We start from the raw sequence: 19,888 nt of genomic DNA on the forward strand, positions 1-19,888 counted from the left end.
CCCTTGGTTTCATTAATGCGATGCATGCGTTCCATGATGTTGTATTGCACTCATTGATCTACCAGTTATGTTGAATGATTTCTCTTTTAATATCAATTACTCACAAATACTTCATATATTTCAATCATACAAACAACTGCTCATTCAATGTGTGACGGGCGTATTATATACCGCTCGCGGTAACCTTGTTCTGAAGTACATTGACCCTGTTGTTTTCTTTTGTGTGTTTTAAAATGTAACTTGCTTGCAAGGTAATGAAAATCTATGAACTGATGACTATTCACATATTTTTTTTCATTTTGGTTGGATAGTATCTGTTAGATGCTTCAATTACCCACCCAATAAGCAGAAGGTCACAAGTGATCTTGAACCACCATGAACTTACTGGACATTATCTATTCATTGTGAAACTTATGTTTTTTTCCTAACAGCACATCTAGAATTTTCACCAGATGACAAATATTTTTCAGATGAAGGTAACATTTTTCATTATATACATTTGTATGGTTTGCCATTTATTCTACTAACATGACCTTTGACCTATATAGAGTTTGTTTGATAACCCTGCATACTTTATTGGTTACCATGGTTACCTTGTATTATCTTGTATTATCTTGTACCTAGAAATATCTAATCAATGAGACCTTTTTGAATTTTCACACTTGTATAAAAGTTCCCTTTTCCTTGTGTTGAGAATTGAAACAACCAATATGGTTTTAAAAGTATCTAGTATAAATTCTGGTTTATTTATGCAATGGTACTTAAGCTTATATTCAGTGAACAATTCTGGTATATCCAGCCTTGAAATGGTTCAGGCCAAAACTGATCAAAATGACGAAATTTCAATACACCATGTGAAAATTCAGTAAAGATTATACAGGTCATTGGCAGACCCTTCATTTCACCATTTGAAATCTTTGAACTAATTTTTCTGTCCAGTATAAAGAGTACATTTGCTTCTCTTTTGAGGTCCAACACCTTATTTAAAGATTGGATTGCTTCCCTCCTCATTTCCAACAGATATATACCCGGTAATTACTTTGTATTGATGGTGGAGTTGCTTCCCTTGTGAATTTCAACAAACTTTTGTAGAAAGTGTGGAGTTATTTAGCCTAATTAATCTTCAACAATGCTTACTTAATTTCTACTGTATTTTTATAAAGAGTGGAGCTGTTTCCCTTGTAATTATTAAACAGTACTGTATATAATTAATTAATATAGTGGTTGCTAGCCTTGTGCTATTGATATCACAATGGAGCCTGTTGAAATAAGACCTGATTAATCAAGAGTACTTCTTAACCAGACCTTCATTACATTACATGTCAAGGTAAGTCTGACCTGTGAAATCGAGAACTTCTCAATGGCGAACAAATCAGGGATAACAAGAAAGGGACTTCAATCAGAATACCACTAATTATGAATACCACTGAAATATGTGGGTTAACAGAGAAGGGCTGGGAATTTTAACAGATATATAAATGTTCAAACCAACTTGTTACATGTGTACAGCGAAGCTTACTTCAGGAGTTATATACAGATTGAATGGATTGTTTTTAACATTCATGATTGTATGGATGCAAATCAGTGTCATCCACATTACATGAAGCCCATTATATTAATTTAGGCCTCATGTTATATTAGGATGTAACTGATCACAAATTGCATTCATACTGGCATGAATGTATATTTACGTTTCAAAGTTATAGTTTTAGTGATCAAAATATAATAATTCACAAACATTTATGGTATTGAGAAAAGTTTCTGTAATATCAGTACAACATTTCTAGAACAGCCTCATATCATCTAAATGTTTATTCCTTATGATGGTGTCATGTTATGTGAGGTCAAGAAGCTAAGCATCAATATGACAATGATCCAATTGCCTTCAATGTGGTAAGAATACAATTTCTCCTGGTAATTTCCATACAAGGATCAACTTGCAGCAGAAATGTTGATATTCAGCAAACAAGAAATTCCAGAGGGATCTTGGCGCCCACCATTGTACCATCTTAGTTCTATGTCAGTTCAATCTTTTCTATTCTTTTCTCTTATTATCTTGTTTGATTGAGACATGGAAACAGCAAATGTGTATAAAAGACAACCTTCATAGTGAGTTTGTCTTTTCATATATTTGCTAGTACAATACTTAATGTTAAAGAAATAGCACCAATCAGTGCAGTATGAGAAAGATCTGTTAAGTTCTTCCTGCAGCCATCTTGTTTTTATGATCACTCTCAAATCAAAACATGCACAACAAGGGGCCAAGAAGAACCTACATATCAAATTTGAGAAAGAACAAACTTTATCTTTCAAAATCCTAGATGGCCCTCTGACGGCCCTCTGTTTATCCAATCAGTCTCAAAGGTATAAACATACACAACTACAGACCAAGGGAACCTAAATATCAAATTTGAGAAAGATTCTCCCAGTAATTTCTGAGAAATAGCGCTATCAAACTTTAACTCTAAAAATTCAAGATGGCGCCTATCAGCCATCTTGATTTTCTGATCATTCCCAAAATTTGATATTTTTCCTTGGGGAACTTTCATGTTAAATATGAGAAAGATCCCTCAAGGACTTTCTGATAAATAGTGCTAACAAACTTTAACTCTCAAATTAAAGATGGCTGGCTGTCGGCCATCTTAGTTTTGTGATCAGTCCCAAAAAACGATATGCATAACAAGGGACAATGGGGAACCAACAAGGGACCATGGGGAATCTTCATGTGAAATTTGAGAAAGATCCCTCCAGTACTTACTGAACAAGAGGCCCAAGGGCCTTAGCGGTCACCTGGGTTATATCATAGGTACTGGTAGCTTTATTGTATTGTTTAGATGTGATGTGGAAATCAGCATGTAAACTAAGTGAAATACAATACTTGTCATGTCATCAAAGAATAAGAATTTTAAAATATTGGTAAATGTTCCCTTTGGGGCGCCGCCCTAGCCCCTGGGGATAGGGCAGGAATCCCAATTTTACAATGTAATACCCTCATTCACCAAAGATGATTCTGACTAAGTTTGAGTAATTTTCTGCTGAAAATGGATAAAATATACCCAAGTGTTATTTCCCTATATAAACTATAGTAAACTTTACCCCCTCCCCAAGGGAAAACGGATAGCTTGGGGGTCCTGAAATTTACAATTTAAATAAAGCCCATGATCTTTCCATCCATGCAGAGAAAATGACTAGTATATGTACCTCTGAGTCTGGAGAAGAAGAATTTTGAAATATTGGTTAATTTTCCCTTTGGGGCCCCACCCTGGCCCCAGGGGTTGGGGTAGGAATGCCAATTTTACAATTTTGTAGCCTCATCTACCAAGGATGATTCTGACTAAGTTTGAAAAAAATCCATCCACTGGTTCTTAAGAAGAAGTTGAACAAGTGACCTAAAAATAGCGCTAACAAGAATTGTTTAAGGACGGACAGATTGAGGGAAAGACAATTACCGGACCACAGTCGCAGGGTGATGTTGGGCTAAAAATACCAGTGAGGGTTCACAATGCCTTAGTTACCATGTATTTGTGAATAAACGAATATCTTGCAGCAGTCAGTGCCATTTTTGAGAAAAAAGGAAACGAGAACCCATGATCTCCTAAAAATTTTATATACTGCAAAATCCTACCCTTTCCCCAACCCTGAAATGTCTGGGGTCAGTGTTGTAAGAGTCGACCCCTGTTAATTGTAAGAACTTGAAGAACTTACACTGATCACATTAACCTATTTACCAAATGTGATCGGCGTGCCGCCCGGACGTGTGTGTTTGTATGACCGACACCTCGATAAACACCTAGCTCTAATTTTAAGGCAGTCTGGATTAATGCTATAATGAAACCTTGTATTTATTCCCTTACTTAAAACTAGATAATTCTGTATATATATATATATATATACCAATCCTTGGTACATACAAGTTGTCACAACAGGCAGTAGTGTATATTACAGGTATATCAACCTCCATACCATAGGGTTTTCCCTTGTCCACATGAGGGTGTCAGTAGTATTTGTACTTGATAACTCGATCGGCCAATACTTCTCAACTCCCGATAATAAAGTACTCAACAAAACCATTTTGCTTTGTGGTTCATGGAGTATCTGTGCCACCTGAATTGTATTTTACTCCTTGGGTGAAAAAAGATACTGGAGTTACAGTGCAGCTAGCTTTCAAAAACTCAGTTGTTAAACTGAAGTGCTCGAGCACTCTCTCTTAGATATTTTTACCATACAATTAATAGCTACTTTCCAGTTATTCAGTGTTAGTTGATCCTCAAAACTCCAGGGTTACGTTCGCTTACGTTCTGTTCACCCCTGGATTTGTCATGACAAAATCGAAACATGCGTTCAGGGTTAGACACTTAGGTCACAGTGCATTTCAATTTCGTTTCAAACGTAGACATGTTACAATATTATTACAAAACATGCAATTATTGATTTTACTTAAAAGTTAATAAAAGTTATGCCCATGTCTGTTACTAAGTGTTCATGTGTAAAAGGTGTTACTGGCTGAATCCTATAATACGGATTACATTGCACAAGCTAAATGTTTTTGTATGTATGAATACCAGGGAGCCTTTGTTCACGAGTACAGACTTCAGGTATTGTACCTAGGAAATGATTGCTCTTAAACACTTTTATATATTTGTTGTACATGTAAATGCAAGATGTTGCTTCAATTGCTCAAATTGATTTATCTTTAATAAAATAATTACCATTAAACTTTGAATAACTATTAAAACAGGCCTGGCTAGAACAGGTAGTGTCGAATAAAGGTTAATATTTTCTGACAATAACAACATATATACCTTGCTATAAGAGATTACAGTTTGTATTTTCTTACAATAACTACAGACAGACCTGGCTACAAGGGACATTCTTGTAGGTGTATAGTTTGTATTTTCTCACAATACCTACAAACAGACCTGGCTACATGGGACAGCCTTGTAGGGGTACAGTTTGTGTTTACTGACAATAACTACAGACAGACCTGGCTACATGGGACAGCCTTGTAGGAGTACAGTTTGTGTTTTCCGACAATAAATACAGACAGACCTGGCTACATGGGACAGCCTTGTATAGGAGGAGTACAGTTTGTGTTTTCTGACAATAACTACAGATAGACCTGGCTACATGGGACAGCCTTGTAAGGTGGAAAGTTTGTGTTTACTGACAATAACTACAGACAGACCTGGCTACATGGGACAGCCTTGTAGGTGAACAGTTTGTGTTTTCTGACAATAACTACAGAAAGACCTGGCTACATGGGACAGCCTTGTAAGGTGTACAGTTTGTGTTTTCTGACAATAACTACAGACAGACCTGGCCACAAGGGACAGTCTTGTATAGGAGTACAGTTTGTGTTTACTCACAATAACTACAGAATGACCTGGCTACATGGGACAGCCTTGTAGGGGTACAGTTTGTGTTTTCTGACAATAACTACAGACAGACCTGGCTACAAAAGATATCCTTGTAGGGGTGCAGTTTGTGTTTTCTGACAATAACTACAGTCAAATTTGTTAAATATGACCTTGAACTTGGGCATATGGACCAAATAGTTGTAAATGTCACACTCACTTGCCATCCTCCACATATCCCAAAAATTCATTGAGCCATCTTAAGAGTCCTAAGTCATTGCTCCATAGGAATGAACAGACGGGCAGACAAAGTAGCAACTATATGTACATGTATATGCTCCCTTGGAATGTTTTCAGGAAGCATTAAAAAGATAATGTGTTTAAAACATGTCTTTATGTGATACCAAAGTAGAAGATTGAGTGTAGATTTTCAGTTCAATGTCAGTTCTGTACTAGCATGACTTCAGAGCTCTAGATTATGTCATCTCTATGATCCTTTAAACATTATTCTGGTCGTTATGCAATACTGCGTGACATCCGAGGATCATGGGATCACCTCCCACCCCAGGTGGGAGAGCAAATACGAACAAGTAGCTGTAATCTGTCAATCTGATCCATTTCCTCAGACATTACACAGGACAACCGACTCCTACTGGCAAACACAAGGATTTTTAATGTCTCAATGAGCTGTATTTTGTTTGATTAAGACTATATGATCATTAATTTTCTGTCTGTTTTTTTTGTCTCAAGTTCATTGTTCATGTAACTTTTCTGTCTGCATTCTATTAATTGCAGTTTCTGGTGATCGACTATTTTTTAAGTGTTTGATGGTGTACGTACCGCTGGTATATATATTTCTTAATCTATAGTTACCAGATGAACAGACCTATGTGGCCCAAACATAACAGCTACTGGCAAGCACTCTTGGGTTATACCGTAATTCTTTTCAACAGACTTTTAAACAACACATTTTTGAGGGGGGATGAGTTCATAATGTCTTTACTTTTGTTTTGGTATCACCAGTGTTTGATTCAAAAGAACCTATTAAAAGATTTAAACATGTAACACATGTGACCTTGAAAGTCAAACAAGGACATTAAATTGAACAGATTTTATAGCCTTCCATACCAGCATACTTCTGGCTAAATATCATTACAGTACCCTGGACCTTTAGATTATTCAGAAGTTGTTTAAAGATTTCAACATATTTGACCCCTCTGACCTTGCAGATTGGTGAAGGTCATTCATTTGAACACACTTGGTAACCCTTAATCCCAGCATGTTACTGGCAAAATATTATCACCCAGCTGGTCCTTTTGGTTATTCAGAAGAAGTTAACAGTTCTCAAACAAATTCAAGGTCAATTCATTTGAACAAACTTGGTAGTCCTTTAGCCTAGCATGTTACTGGTTAAATATCAACACCCTAGGCCTCTTGGTTATTCAGAAGAAGTTGTTTAAAGTTTTTGAGCCCTGTGACCTTGAAAATTAATCAAGATCATTCATATGAACAAACTTGGTAGTCCTTCATCCCAGCATGTTACTGGCCAAATATCATCACCCTAGGCCTCTTGGTTATTCAGAAGAAGCCGTTAAAAGATTTGAACATATTTGACCCCTGTGATCTTGAAAATGGATGAAGGTCAATCATTTAAAAAAACCTTGGTAGCCCTTCATCCCAGCATGAAATTACTGGCAAAATAACATCACCATAGGCCTTTTGGTTATTCAGAAGAAGTTGTTTAAAGTTTTTGAGCCCTGTGACCTTGAATATAAGTCATGGTCATTCATTCCAGCATGCTACTGGCCAAATATCATCATCCTAGGCCTCTTGGTTAATGAGAAGAAGTTGTTTAAAGTAAAAAGTTGACGCCTGCAGACAGACGGCCGGACAGACGGACGCATCATCATGGCATAGACACCCTGCAGTAACTAGGAGATCATTTGACATGTACAGCTGAATGTAGATTTTGAGTTTGTGTTTGTTTGGACTTGATTGAGGGAGTTTCGAGGAAGATTGGTAATTTTTTGTAGATCTCCTAATGAGGGATGGTTGATAGCTATATGTACGAATGGTTCAGTAAGATATATAGAGTCAAAAATTTGTATGAACTCGGATATCTTAAACATCATGTTATGGTTCAATTTCCATTCATTATCATGTATTATAATTCTGATGGGTCAGATTTGTTTAAAAAACTTTCAAGATCGTTCTGTCTCCATAATTCTTAGCTTTCAGAGGTTTAAGAAGTGATCTGTGAATGAAGGAAACTTACAAGTCGAAACATGAAGAGTCGGGGGTCTCAATATTTTTGTTAACATCAAATAGATTTTTAAGAAGTCTTTTACCTAAGGAGGATAACTCTATCCAAAATGGAATACCCTATAATCTTTTCTTGTGGCAGAAAATGAAGGTGTTAGTACACTTGATATAAGAACAAAAGAAAAGGTTTTCCATACATTTAGAGTTGCAATCTGGAATATTTTTCTAAAACAGAACAAATTGCATTTTAACCAAGTATAATCTCAGAGCATGAACATTTCATGTAACAGAGTTTTTCCCCTCATACAGCCAACTACCATACAAAATTTTAACATGTGGCCTAAATTTTTGAAGGCAGATTTTTTGGTAATAAAACAATAGGTGTTTCTTCTTTGGTCTGTTAACTGTCTAGGGTGTTGAATTCTCCTAAAAGGGTGACCGTTCACCCGTTAAGAACAACACAAAACTGTATCTAGTATATCAGAGGTGCTAACACAACCTATGTGTGATAACATTCTTGTTGTTTCACAATGCAATGACCTTGATGTTAGGTTACTTACTGCTTCTTATCTGTATTACAAGGATACAATGCCTGGGACTACAGCTTTGTAACTTCTAATGCTGACTGGGGCGCTAAGTAGGCTCACCCAGTTAGCTTAATTGGCAATTTTTAAATGTACAAAAGTCAAAATAGTGTGAATAAGTAATATTAAGGGTTTAATCATATTCTGCTTTAGTATGAAATGTGTGATGCGTTTTAAAATCTGTTTTCCTAATTGTTTTTTTTTTCCAGGTACGTCATTTTTTCCCCATTTTACTTGATGTTAAGGTTGTCATAGACTTTAACGACATTTTTTGACTCGAACAATAAAGTTCTCAAACGTATGCTGTCCTACATATGTAGTTGTATACTGGATTATATTAGCATACCGACAAGACAAACAAACTTTATCTTTGAGCTTTCCGATATTTCTTATATTTCACAAGTGTAGAAATGTTTCGCTGGTTTCAAACCTGTTTCTAGAGGTCATAACCATGATGGAGAAAACTTGGAGACAGTGTGCTTCAATTGAAATGTTTAGGAAGTGATTTGATTCCCTGTATTTTACAAATGTTAAAATGGTGGTCAAGATGAAAAACAAACAACTAGGTAGGTACAAATGCTGTTTGTGTGTATAGTGTCCTGTTGTATGCATACAAAGGTATATATTTCAGCTTACAATTCCTGTACAGATGGAGATAAAATGGCGGGCTATAATGTTCAGACTGGCTACATTATCTCTACTCTGGGAATTTTGACATACTGTCGCCTACATCCAGGAATCAAATTACTTCTCAGTGAATTTTTTTCATGTATCCTGGCTGTATAGATTTTAATTTCTTTTTCTTTTTCTTTCAGTTGAGTTTGACCAGATCCGGCAAAGTGGCAGGTGAGAATTAATTGTCCTACATTATAATCTTTGTAAACTTCACTGACAAATTCTTGCAAAAGGTCCCACTTCCTTATTCCATCTGTCTTTCCTCGTCTTTTCTCGTATGCACCCAAAAGCTTACGTTACAACTAAAGTTACTCAGCATAACTTTAAATAGAAGTTCAAATAAACTTTATAAATGGATCACATTTAGAATTCCTTACCCACTAAGACTAGCAGCAGTTCATGAAACAGTTAATAGTGGCTGTGAACTTGTCAGTTTTAATGTTCATATCCCAATGAGGCTACTAGTAGTTTCTGCAGTCATCATCAAATAACATTTAGACTTTTTGTACCCTGACGAGATTGATATCAATTCATAAGAAAACTAAGAAATCAACTTAAGTTAAGCACTAACTCCCATAAGCCACCAAGTGTTGAGGGCATATTGTGTTTTACCTCTAGATATAGCTGAAATAATTGTATAGCTGTAGCAGAAATGGACCGGGTCAATTATTGGCGACCAGGTAGCTCAACTGGTAGAGCGTCCGTCTAGAGCTCAGAGGGTCCCAGTTTTCAACCCGGGTCTGGCCATGTATTTTCCCGATCCTATTACATAGTTATTTGTCTTTAAACCTGGTAAAATCATTGCATGTCCCCATCAAATTAGTTGTTACGAATTAAAAAGCAGTTCAAAAAGAAAATACTCCTGGGAAATCTCCAATCTTCTTATCTATAAGTAAAAGAATAACTAGAAATATGTCAGAATGACATGAAAGTCACCCCATCATTCTGTATGATCATTTTCCGATAAATCATTGACCAAGCTACAATGGATATATTTCCACCTGTCAATCAAAATAGTAAACAATTACCAGGTGTAAATACATACATGCTGTTCAGGTAGCCATGGCAACACAGGGAATTAATAGGAAAGCATGTCGCAAATATAACGTTAGCGTTGACCGACACCTCGAATACGGGGAGATCTGCGCGCTGACACGGTCACCTGGCATGGGCAGAACAGGTAATTGGAATATAACGATGTTGTTTGCACAACAATAAGTTTCAGAAAAGATTCAATTTTATATACAGATAAATCTTCTACTATTTTTTGTTATGAAATACACTTTTCCAAGTAGATTTCTGATCGTCTGCAAATCCAACTGAATCGGTCATCGATATCGGCAGAATGTGTACTGTACGCTAAAGGCAGTCACTCCGACGAGGACAGCAAACAGCTGAATTCGCAAGACATGAAGAACACCAAACAATTGTGATATCAGCACTTCTCCTTCGAAAAGAAAAGATCGGAATGTATTTGGCTGTTTTGAACCCGTTGATATTTAATTTTCAAACTCAAACTTTTATCATTATCGGTTCAATTCGCATGGATGTCATTTGTAAATTCCTGCCGGTTAATAGTATCACGCAACTTCGACTCTTTGCGGTACACAAACTTGCTAACTTCGCCACTTTACCTGTGTCGTTTTGACACATTCCTACGGACAAGATTGAAGAGTTCAGCAAGATTTTACCCAAGAACGACATTTTAACCACAGAGTAATAAATCCGATGCAATTCTTCGTTATGTTTCCTGATACGTGGTATTTATCAATTCACAACGTAACGTCCTGAAAAGTTGAGCCTACTTTACTCGAGTTTATTTATCCGATTCTATATTATTATATGACTTAAACTTGCAACTTTTCGTAATGGTTAAATTGGCAATGCAATCAGGGATTATTCAACGAAATTTAGCAGTTGCATTGCTGTTAGCATGTATCAAAACATTTCCGAAAATCCTTTGAAAAATTTACGAGAAACAGTCGTAACCTAGGACTGGTTTTGGATTGTTCTTGAGGATCGTGTACACCCCTTTTTTGACACTTCATTTTCCCCTTAAAAAAGTGTGCACTAAACGCAAATATTAACGGTAGTCGTTGGTCAGACATAAAATATCTAATTCAGTCAATAGCAATTTATAATATGATAGTTTACCCCTTCAGGAACCTCAAAGGTGCCTGATTCATACTCGGAACATCTTTAGGTTATATGTAATTCCCGTGGGGAATTTGGAACGCCTTTAGGTTTTATGCTATTCCTGTTTAAAAAGGAAAACGATATCTGAGTTATCCAAGCACTTGTAATTAGCGCCTGGTATATTCCAACAGAAGCAAGATACGCAACAGCACTCCTAACAGAGGTCAAAATCTGGGACTGAAACCAAAATTAATAGTCCCCACTGGGGTTCCCCCAGGGGTGACTAAAAAATAAATGATTTCATAGCTCAACTAGGCTGCATATATATATGGCAGCAGTTTAAACTAAGGTATTAACAAGTTATTAATCCAGAGTTCCTTTCTGGTACAGATGCAGATGTCATAATAATTCACCGAATCTTTTGTAAATCTACTTTAGGTGTCCAGATTATATAATATGATATACAACATCTACCCTATAGATGAACACAAATGACATTTAATTGTGATGAATATGAATCAATCTTATGTGATTGAATCATCTTGAAAATTAAATTGTCTGGACAAACCTTTTGGTTCCACTGTACACACAAAGTGTCAAGTCTAACGATTGAGGTTCTACTGTACATACACACAAACCAAAGTGTCCAGTCTATCAAGGTTCTACTGTACACACAAACAAACCAAAGTGTCCAGTCTATCAAGGTTCTACTATACACACAAACAAACCAAAGTGTCCAGTCTATCAAGGTTCTACTTTACATACAAACAAACCAAAGTGTCCAGTCTATCAAGGTTCCACTGCACATACAAACAAACCAAAGTGTCCAGTCTATCAAGGTTCTACTGTACATACAAACAAACCAAAGTGTCCAGTCTATCAACGTTCTACTGTACATACAAACACACCAAAGTGTCCAGTCTATCAAGGTTCTACTGTACATACAAACAAAACAAAGTGTCCGGTCTATCAAGGTTCTACTGTACATACAGACAAACCAAAGTGTCCAGTCTATCAAGGTTCTACTGTACATACAAACAAACCAAAGTGTCCAGTCTATCAAGGTTCTACTGTACACACAAACAAACCAAAGTGTCCAGTCTATCAAGGTTCTACTGTACATACAAACAAACCAAAGTGTCCAGTCTATCAAGGTTCTACTGAACATACAAACAAATGTGTTCAGACTAACAATTGAGGTTCTACTGTACATAAAAACAAACCAAAGTGTCCGGTCTATCAAGGTTTCACTATACATACAAACAAATGTGTTCAGACTAACAATTGAGGTTCTACTGTACATAAAAACAAACCAAAGTGTCTGGTCTATCAAGGTTCTACTGTACATACAAACAAATGTGTTCAGACTAACAATTGAGGTTCTACTGTACATAAAAACAAACCAAAGTGTCTGGTCTATCAAGGTTCCACTGTACATACAAACAAATGTGTTCAGACTAACAAGGTTCTACTGTAATACAACCCGAAGTCTCAAGACAAACAAGGTTCTTCTGTACAAACAAACCAAAGTGTCCAGTCTATCAAGGTTCCACTGTACATACAAACAAATGTGTTCAGACGAACAATTGATGTTCTACTGTACATAAAAACAAACCAAAGTGTCTGGTCTATCAAAGTTCCACTGTACATACAAACAAATGTGTCCAGACTAACAAGGTTCCACTATACATACAAACCAGTGTCCAGACCAACAAGGTTCTACTGTACATACAAACCAAAGTGTCCAGACTAACAAGGTTCCAACAAGCCAAAGTGTCTGGACTAACAATGTTAAATTCTACTATACACACAGACCAAAGTGTCCAGACTAACACGGTTCTACTGTACACACAAGCCAAAGTATCTTTACTAATTAACAAGGTTAAATAAAAACTATTTTTGACATGAACTTTTATTATAGTGCAATAGATATACATTTTTCCTTTTAATTTTGCTGTTTTTGTCTGATTCATTCAATTAATTGGAGATAAACACTATAATACTTACAACTTATAGCTAATTCTTTTCTCCATATATTTTAATTTGACATTTAACATTGATTTATAATTCACCAATTTTTGAGCTGATGACAGAATCAGTATGCTATATCAAGGGGGGTTGATGTCTTGTAGATTGGGACTGCAGAATGGTGATCAACTCCGATAACTTAAGATTTAAAATGACCCATACAAATGGCTAGTCTATCAATAGATTAAATATCTCAGATTAGACGCTTGTACCCTGATAAAATGCCAGATAAAATTACACTCAATATTCAATTTGCATATGGGCGAACCATTTGAAAAATTCATTGACCGACAAATAATTCATCCTATTCTTATGTGTTAGATTCAATTTCTGAATAAGCTTCAGTATCATTTTGTAATCACAAATCATGTACGCTTTTGGATTCAATAGCAAAGATACCATTTGTCCGTCGTATTTCTGTATGATATCTGTATAGCTTTAGGCGACCAAATTTGATCCTTCATGTTATATAAGCTAGCGTTAGATATAGTAAGTTTAAACCTATATATATATGTGTATGTATAAATTCATTATCTGGTTTATTATATCAAATTATTATATCCAATTTAATTTACAAAAATCATAAGGTGTTTTATTGTGTGGGTAGGACAATACAGTGGTACCTCCTATAGCGTTTGTCACCTGCACCTAGCCGAGCACGACTAGTGTGATGTCAATGGTTCTGGCTCGTAATGTTGGCAGTTCATTCATACCACGTCTGCCAATAGACTTCTAGTCATTAACGGACCCTATTAATTGTCATTGAGGCGTGTGATTTGATCCACAGGCCTGTGCGCCACTGAAAACTAAACTGTACTACATTATGAAACCCTATTATAATAGTGCAAACTTCACCCCTGAAATAATATACCTATAAAGAAAATGCCTCTGGCTGATTCATTACAATAAATTAATGCAAAATTGAATAAGGGTCTATTAAGGGGCATTGTTGAGGAATTAAAATATAATTGAAATTTGAAACATTTTTTTTCTCTCAAAAGAAAAGTAGTAATTATTAATTAATTGAAATTATTAGATCATTTAGATTTTTCTATTAACAGGCCCGAGGTTTATTTTAATTAATATTTTAATTAGAGGTAACATTGAGGGGGAAATGTATGGGTGAACTCTATGGGATCATTGCCAGACAAAACAGAGAAATCCTACCCTAGATATAGTAACAGTAACCAGTGTCTGTAGGCCATGTTTACATATTAACATTCAAGCTTGTTGCATGTATAGTATATGGCACATTAGATCATGCCAAAATGCCGGATGTAAAACCGATCCAAGACTTTCATGGATTTTATGAGGATGAACGGACAGATTTTGATCTCAGGTGAGCTTTTTATCTCCTTAACAGGAGAGGTATGATGACAACTGATGAACTGATCGGGTATTAAGTGACGACAATGTCGGGTTAGAATGTTCCGTGTCTCTCTGACCCCTGCCATTGATCATATCACAGCTGACAATAGCCACATTTTATTTAGAGGTCTGCAAGTGATACTAGAATATATCAGTTATTACAAACCTAAGACATTTCAAAATTTAGAATTTATGAAATAAACATGTAAAAAGCAAAAAATTAAACAATGATTCCAATTAAAACAGTGCTGAACTGAAACCTGTCCGATTCTAGGTGAGGGGAAAATGTTGATTTGAACTGAAACCTGTCCGATTCTAGGTGAGGGGAAAATGTTGATTTGAACTGAAACCTGTCCGATTCTAGGTGAGGGGAAAATGTTGATTTGAACTGAAACCTGTCCGATTCTAGGTGAGGGGAAAATGTTGATTTGAACTGAAACCTGTCCGATTCTAGGTGAGGGGAAAATGTTGATTTGAACTGAAACCTGTCCGATTCTAGGTGAGGGGAAAATGTTGATTTGAACTGAAACCTGTCCGATTCTAGGTGAGGGGAAAATGTTGATTTGAACTGAAACCTGTCCGATTCTAGGTGAGGGGAAAATGTTGATTTGAACTGAAACCTGTCCGATTCTAGGTGAGGGGAAAATGTTGATTTGAACTGAAACCTGTCCGATTCTAGGTGAGGGGAAAATGTTGATTTGAACTGAAACCTGTCCGATTCTAGGTGAGGGGAAAATGTTGATTTGAACTGAAACCTGTCCGATTCTAGGTGAGGGGAAAATGTTGATTTGAACTGAAACCTGTCCGATTCTAGGTGAGGGGAAAATGTTGATTTGAACTGAAACCTGTCCGATTCTAGATGAGGGGAAAAATGTTGATTTGAACTGAAACCTGTCCGAATCTAGGATAGGGGAAAATGTTAATTTGAACTGATACCTGTCCGATTCTAGGATAGGGGAAAATGTTAATTGATCACAATATTTGAATTTCGTAACAAAATCAGTATGAGTCTGATTTTGTAGACTCAGGGACTATTCAGTTAACTATACTCATCAGTTGCTTCATATTTGATAATCCAGGTCTTACAGTATTTGATACAAGTGTAACAGGACAGAGAGTAGTGTGCTTCCACTGGGGATCAAACCCGCGATCCCAGACTTCCTATAGTCAGATGCTCTACCACTGAGCTCAAAAAGGGGTTTTATCCCCTCTGAATGTTCTTGACCTTTAAGGTAGGGAACTCAGTTTCATACATGATATCATGATACACACACCTATGAAGCTTGAAATCAAACTACATGTATTATGCCTATAGAAAGACCTATAGTCAATACAAGTTTTGACCTTAATCCTGTTGCCATGAATTTGCCGTTTTGTAATACAGGCCCGAGATGCTTAACATGCTGCCCAAGAAGAGGCCCAAGTTGTAAATTTTTAAAGGAGGGGCATTTTTGCCCTTTTTAAATACTACACCCTCTGTTGGAATCATTATTATTATGTTCTTCCCAAGAGAACACTAAAACGGTGAAACATGTCGATGTGTAACCGGGGGTTACAGCTAAGGTCATGTGGAGACGGGAACTAAGAAATTTACCGTCGAAAAGTAGGGAGATGAAAAAGGGAAGATATATATCGCTCAACTGGACCTTAATATCCAGCAATCATTTCAAAATTATGGCTCAAAAATTAATTCCCTAGGGGTGGGGCCAGACCTAAGGGTCAATACTAACATCATGATTGTGTTTGTCTCTTAATGAAAAGCAATGGTACAAGTATATATTGTTATGGGGTGGGAATCTTAACTCTTTCAAAGTTATGACCTAGAAAATAAGTCCCTAGGGGTAAGGCAAGACCCTAGTGTCAATTCGAATGTATGACTGTGTTTATCTCTATATGCCTATCAAATATATATGGTTATGGGGTGGGAATCTCAACCATTTCAAAGTTATGGCCCAGAAATTAAGTCCTGGCCTAGGGGAAGGGCCAGACCCCAGAGTCAAGTCTTATATTATGACTGTAGTCGTCGATTGATGTTATGGCTCAGGAATTACGTTGCTAAGGGTAGGGCCAGCCCCCAGGATCATGCTCAGCAACTGTATGCATGGTTATAGGGTGGGAATCTTGATAATGTCCAAGTTGAAAATTCTTTATGGCCCTGCTGGCCCTCAGCCCTTCAACTGGTACAAGTTTGAATTTTCAATCACCAAAGAATGCTCCAAAGTAAATATGGTTGATATGTATCACTTTGTCCAAGAAAAGAAGTCGTTTGAAGCAATATGGCAAAATTACCCCTTTTTGGCTATGCTCCTCCGCCCCCTGGGGGGTCAGCCCTCCATTTGTATATTTTTGAATCCTCCCCACCATGGATCCTTCCAATCAACTATGGTTAATACTATCCTTTCTCTCTATATAGTAGAACCTGTCTTCGAAGACCAGCCTTTCTGCCAGTACAGTAGAAAGTTCAAGGTTTAGACTTTCTTTATGTCTTTATTTCCTATTTTCAGAGAGAGGTTACAAGAACTATCCAGACCAAAAGAGCCTAAAGTAGAATGGTGGACAAATGTTGGGTAAGTTCGAGTTATGTCAAACTATCTGAAATTGCCAATGTGCACACTCACAAAACTCTGTGGAGGCATTATACAGCATCCCCCTCCCCTCTTAGAAAAATACCTAGCAACGATTTTAAAATCAAACATTCATATTCAAGCAGTACGTATACTTGTTTCTACAGATTAAATGCCTGTCAAAAATTTGAGACCAATCCTTTTTTACAAATACAGCTGAGACTCAATCCAAATTTTTATGACAAAATTCCCATTGCATTAACTGGGAAGTCGAGTCACACTTGCTCAAAATTAGATGAATGATAATCCCTTCCAAAATCTGGCAATTACAAGAGCTTTATCCCTTTTATCCTGTATGATACAGGTCGCAGTACAAAATTCTGGTATACATGTACATGCACATACAAGGCACTGAATGGAACAGCTCCTCAGTACCTACAGGAACTTGTTACCCTCTATCAGCCGTCAAGATCACTGCGGTCGGAGTCAGAATCTTTGTTGTGTGTCCCAAAATCTCGTACTGTGACCTACGGAAACAGATGCTTTGGGAGGGTTTCGGCTACGTTGTGGAATAGCTTACCATCTGCTATTAGGAAGTCAAATACCCTGGCCAAGTTCAAGAGGGACATAAAAACTCACCTCTTCACGTCTGCATTTTAGAATCTTTGCAAAGACGTCATGTAAATACCACCCTTTTATTTGTTCAATTATGTGCACATTGCTTGTTAAATGTATGCAAGTGATTGCAAGCCTTTGTTGTTTGTTTTCACAATTATAACCATTACTATTATCCATATTTTGTAAAGCGCCTTAGAGTAATTTTACAAATTATATAGGGCGATATATAAATGCTGTATATTATTATTATTATTATTTAACTCAATCTGATGTCTCTAACTCAAACTTGGATGAATCAGATTTCATTCAGAGCTCTAGCTCCTCATGCACTCGATAAGGATAGGTGATTGAAACCTTCGTTCTGACCTAAATTCTAGCTATACTCTCGGGTAGAACTTCTACATTGCAATACATACATATGACAGACTATCAATATGACAGACTATCAACATTATATATACAATAAAGCATGAAGACTTGTTCATTCAGTTTTCAAATATAAGCGCGAGAGAGAATGGGTATAAATATCATCCTTACTTGATTCTACATGACGAGAAATGAGCGGAGGTGGCTATGTCTAAGATTTCATTAACTAATTAATGAACAACCACATTTGACACGGCTGACAGGGTTTTAGTAGTTCTATTTGATTGATTGTTTGATAATTAGGACAGTAATTGTGAGAGAATCATATGCTTGATTAGGTGACAGACACGGTGAAGGCCAGTTCGATAGTAACTCTATATAGCGTTCATGTTCAGTGTTACTGGTCTGCCAGTTGGACACTTTCCAATATGGCCGATCTCCATTGATGTCAGTAGAGACGAGATAGTCGACCTAGTGATGTAGTATTAACTCCGTTCATACTGAACAATGTTGAATGTACTCTGTATGTATATATACCGTATTTATCCTGCAATAAGCCCTGGGGGCCAACACAAAATCTCTGACTGAAAGTAGGGGGATGGGCTTATTACAGGACAATGAAAAAGCTTTTGTTCGTATTTCTTCCTAACTGCAATACCATTATATATATTGGAGGGCTTATTACAAAGCATGCGCCTATTGCTGGATAAATATGGTACATTTAATATTATCTACAAAGAACCCCACTTACCCCAGCCAAAACCAAAACTCCTCTATATTGAAGCTCTGATGTGTACAAAGTGACATATCAATGAAATATAATCTTTCTCTGTCCTCAGCCCCAATGTTACATGTATGTGGGGGACCCAGGAGTACAAAGTGACATATCAATGAAGTATAATCTTTCTCTGTCCTCATGCAGCCCCAATGTCATGTCGGGGACCCAGGAGTACAAAGTGACATTAATGATGTATACTCTTTCTCTGTCCTCATGCAGCCCCAATGCTATATGGGGGACCCAGGAGTACAAAGCGACATTAATGACGTATAATCTTTCTCTGTCCTCAGCCCCAATGTTATATGGGGGACCCAGGAGTACAAAGCGACATTAATGACGTATAATCTTTCTCTGTCCTCATGCAGCACCAATGTCATGTCGGGGACCCAGGAGTACAAAGTGACATTAATGATGTATAATCTTTCTGTCCTGAGCCCCAATGTTATATGGGGGACCCAGGAGTACAAAGCGACATTAATGACGTATAATCTTTCTCTGTCCTGAGCCCCAATGTTATATGGGGACCCAGGAGTACAAAGTGACATATTAATGACGTATAATCTTTCTCTGTCCTCATGCAGCCCCAATGTTATATGGGGGACCCAGGAGTACAAAGTGACATATTAATGAAGTATAATCTTTCTCTGTCCTCAGCCCCAATGTTATATGGGGGACCCAGGAGTACAAAGTGACATATTAATGACGTATAATCTTTCTCTGTCCTGAGCCCCAATGTTATATGGGGGACCCAGGAGTACAAAGTGACATTAATGAAGTATAATCTTTCTCTGTCCTCAGCCCCAATGTTATATGGGGGACCCAGGAGTACAAAGTGACATATTAATGACGTATAATCTTTCTCTGTCCTGAGCCCCAATGTTATATGGGGGACCCAGGAGTACAAAGTGACATTAATGACGTATAATCTTTCTCTGTCCTCAGCCCCAATGTTATATGGGGGACCCAGGAGTACAAAGTGACATATTAATGACGTATAATCTTTCTCTGTCCTCAGCCCCAATGTTATATGGGGACCCAGGAGTACAAAGTGACATATTAATGACGTATAATCTTTCTCTGTCCTCAGCCCCAATGTTATATGGGGACCCAGGAGTACAAAGTGACATATTAATGACGTATAATCTTTCTCTGTCC

At 37.0% G+C, this 19,888-nt stretch overlaps 2 protein-coding genes across 5 annotated transcripts in view; one reads left to right on the forward strand and one right to left on the reverse strand.

Annotated features, from left to right (window-relative positions):
• The window catches only part of LOC110449227, a 60,671-nt gene that overhangs the window by 18,160 nt on the left and 22,623 nt on the right, over window positions 1-19,888 (reverse strand). The window lies entirely within an intron of this gene.
• The window catches only part of LOC110449228 (testicular haploid expressed gene protein-like), a 45,740-nt gene that overhangs the window by 11,288 nt on the left and 14,564 nt on the right, over window positions 1-19,888 (forward strand). For 2 of the 4 annotated variants that reach the window (XM_021495951.1, XM_021495955.1), the window contains exons 2-4: window positions 432-476; window positions 9,016-9,046; window positions 16,912-16,974. In XM_021495951.1, the coding sequence (XP_021351626.1) occupies window positions 432-476; window positions 9,016-9,046; window positions 16,912-16,974 (139 nt within the window). Of the gene's footprint in view, window positions 1-431; window positions 477-9,015; window positions 9,047-14,202; window positions 14,379-16,911; window positions 16,975-19,888 lie in introns of those variants that run through there. The other 2 variants (XM_021495954.1, XM_021495953.1) reach the window with 2 other exon arrangements.

This window comes from Mizuhopecten yessoensis, unplaced genomic scaffold (assembly GCF_002113885.1).
Source record: "Mizuhopecten yessoensis strain PY_sf001 unplaced genomic scaffold, ASM211388v2 scaffold4535, whole genome shotgun sequence".
Taxonomy (NCBI): domain Eukaryota; kingdom Metazoa; phylum Mollusca; class Bivalvia; order Pectinida; family Pectinidae; genus Mizuhopecten; species Mizuhopecten yessoensis.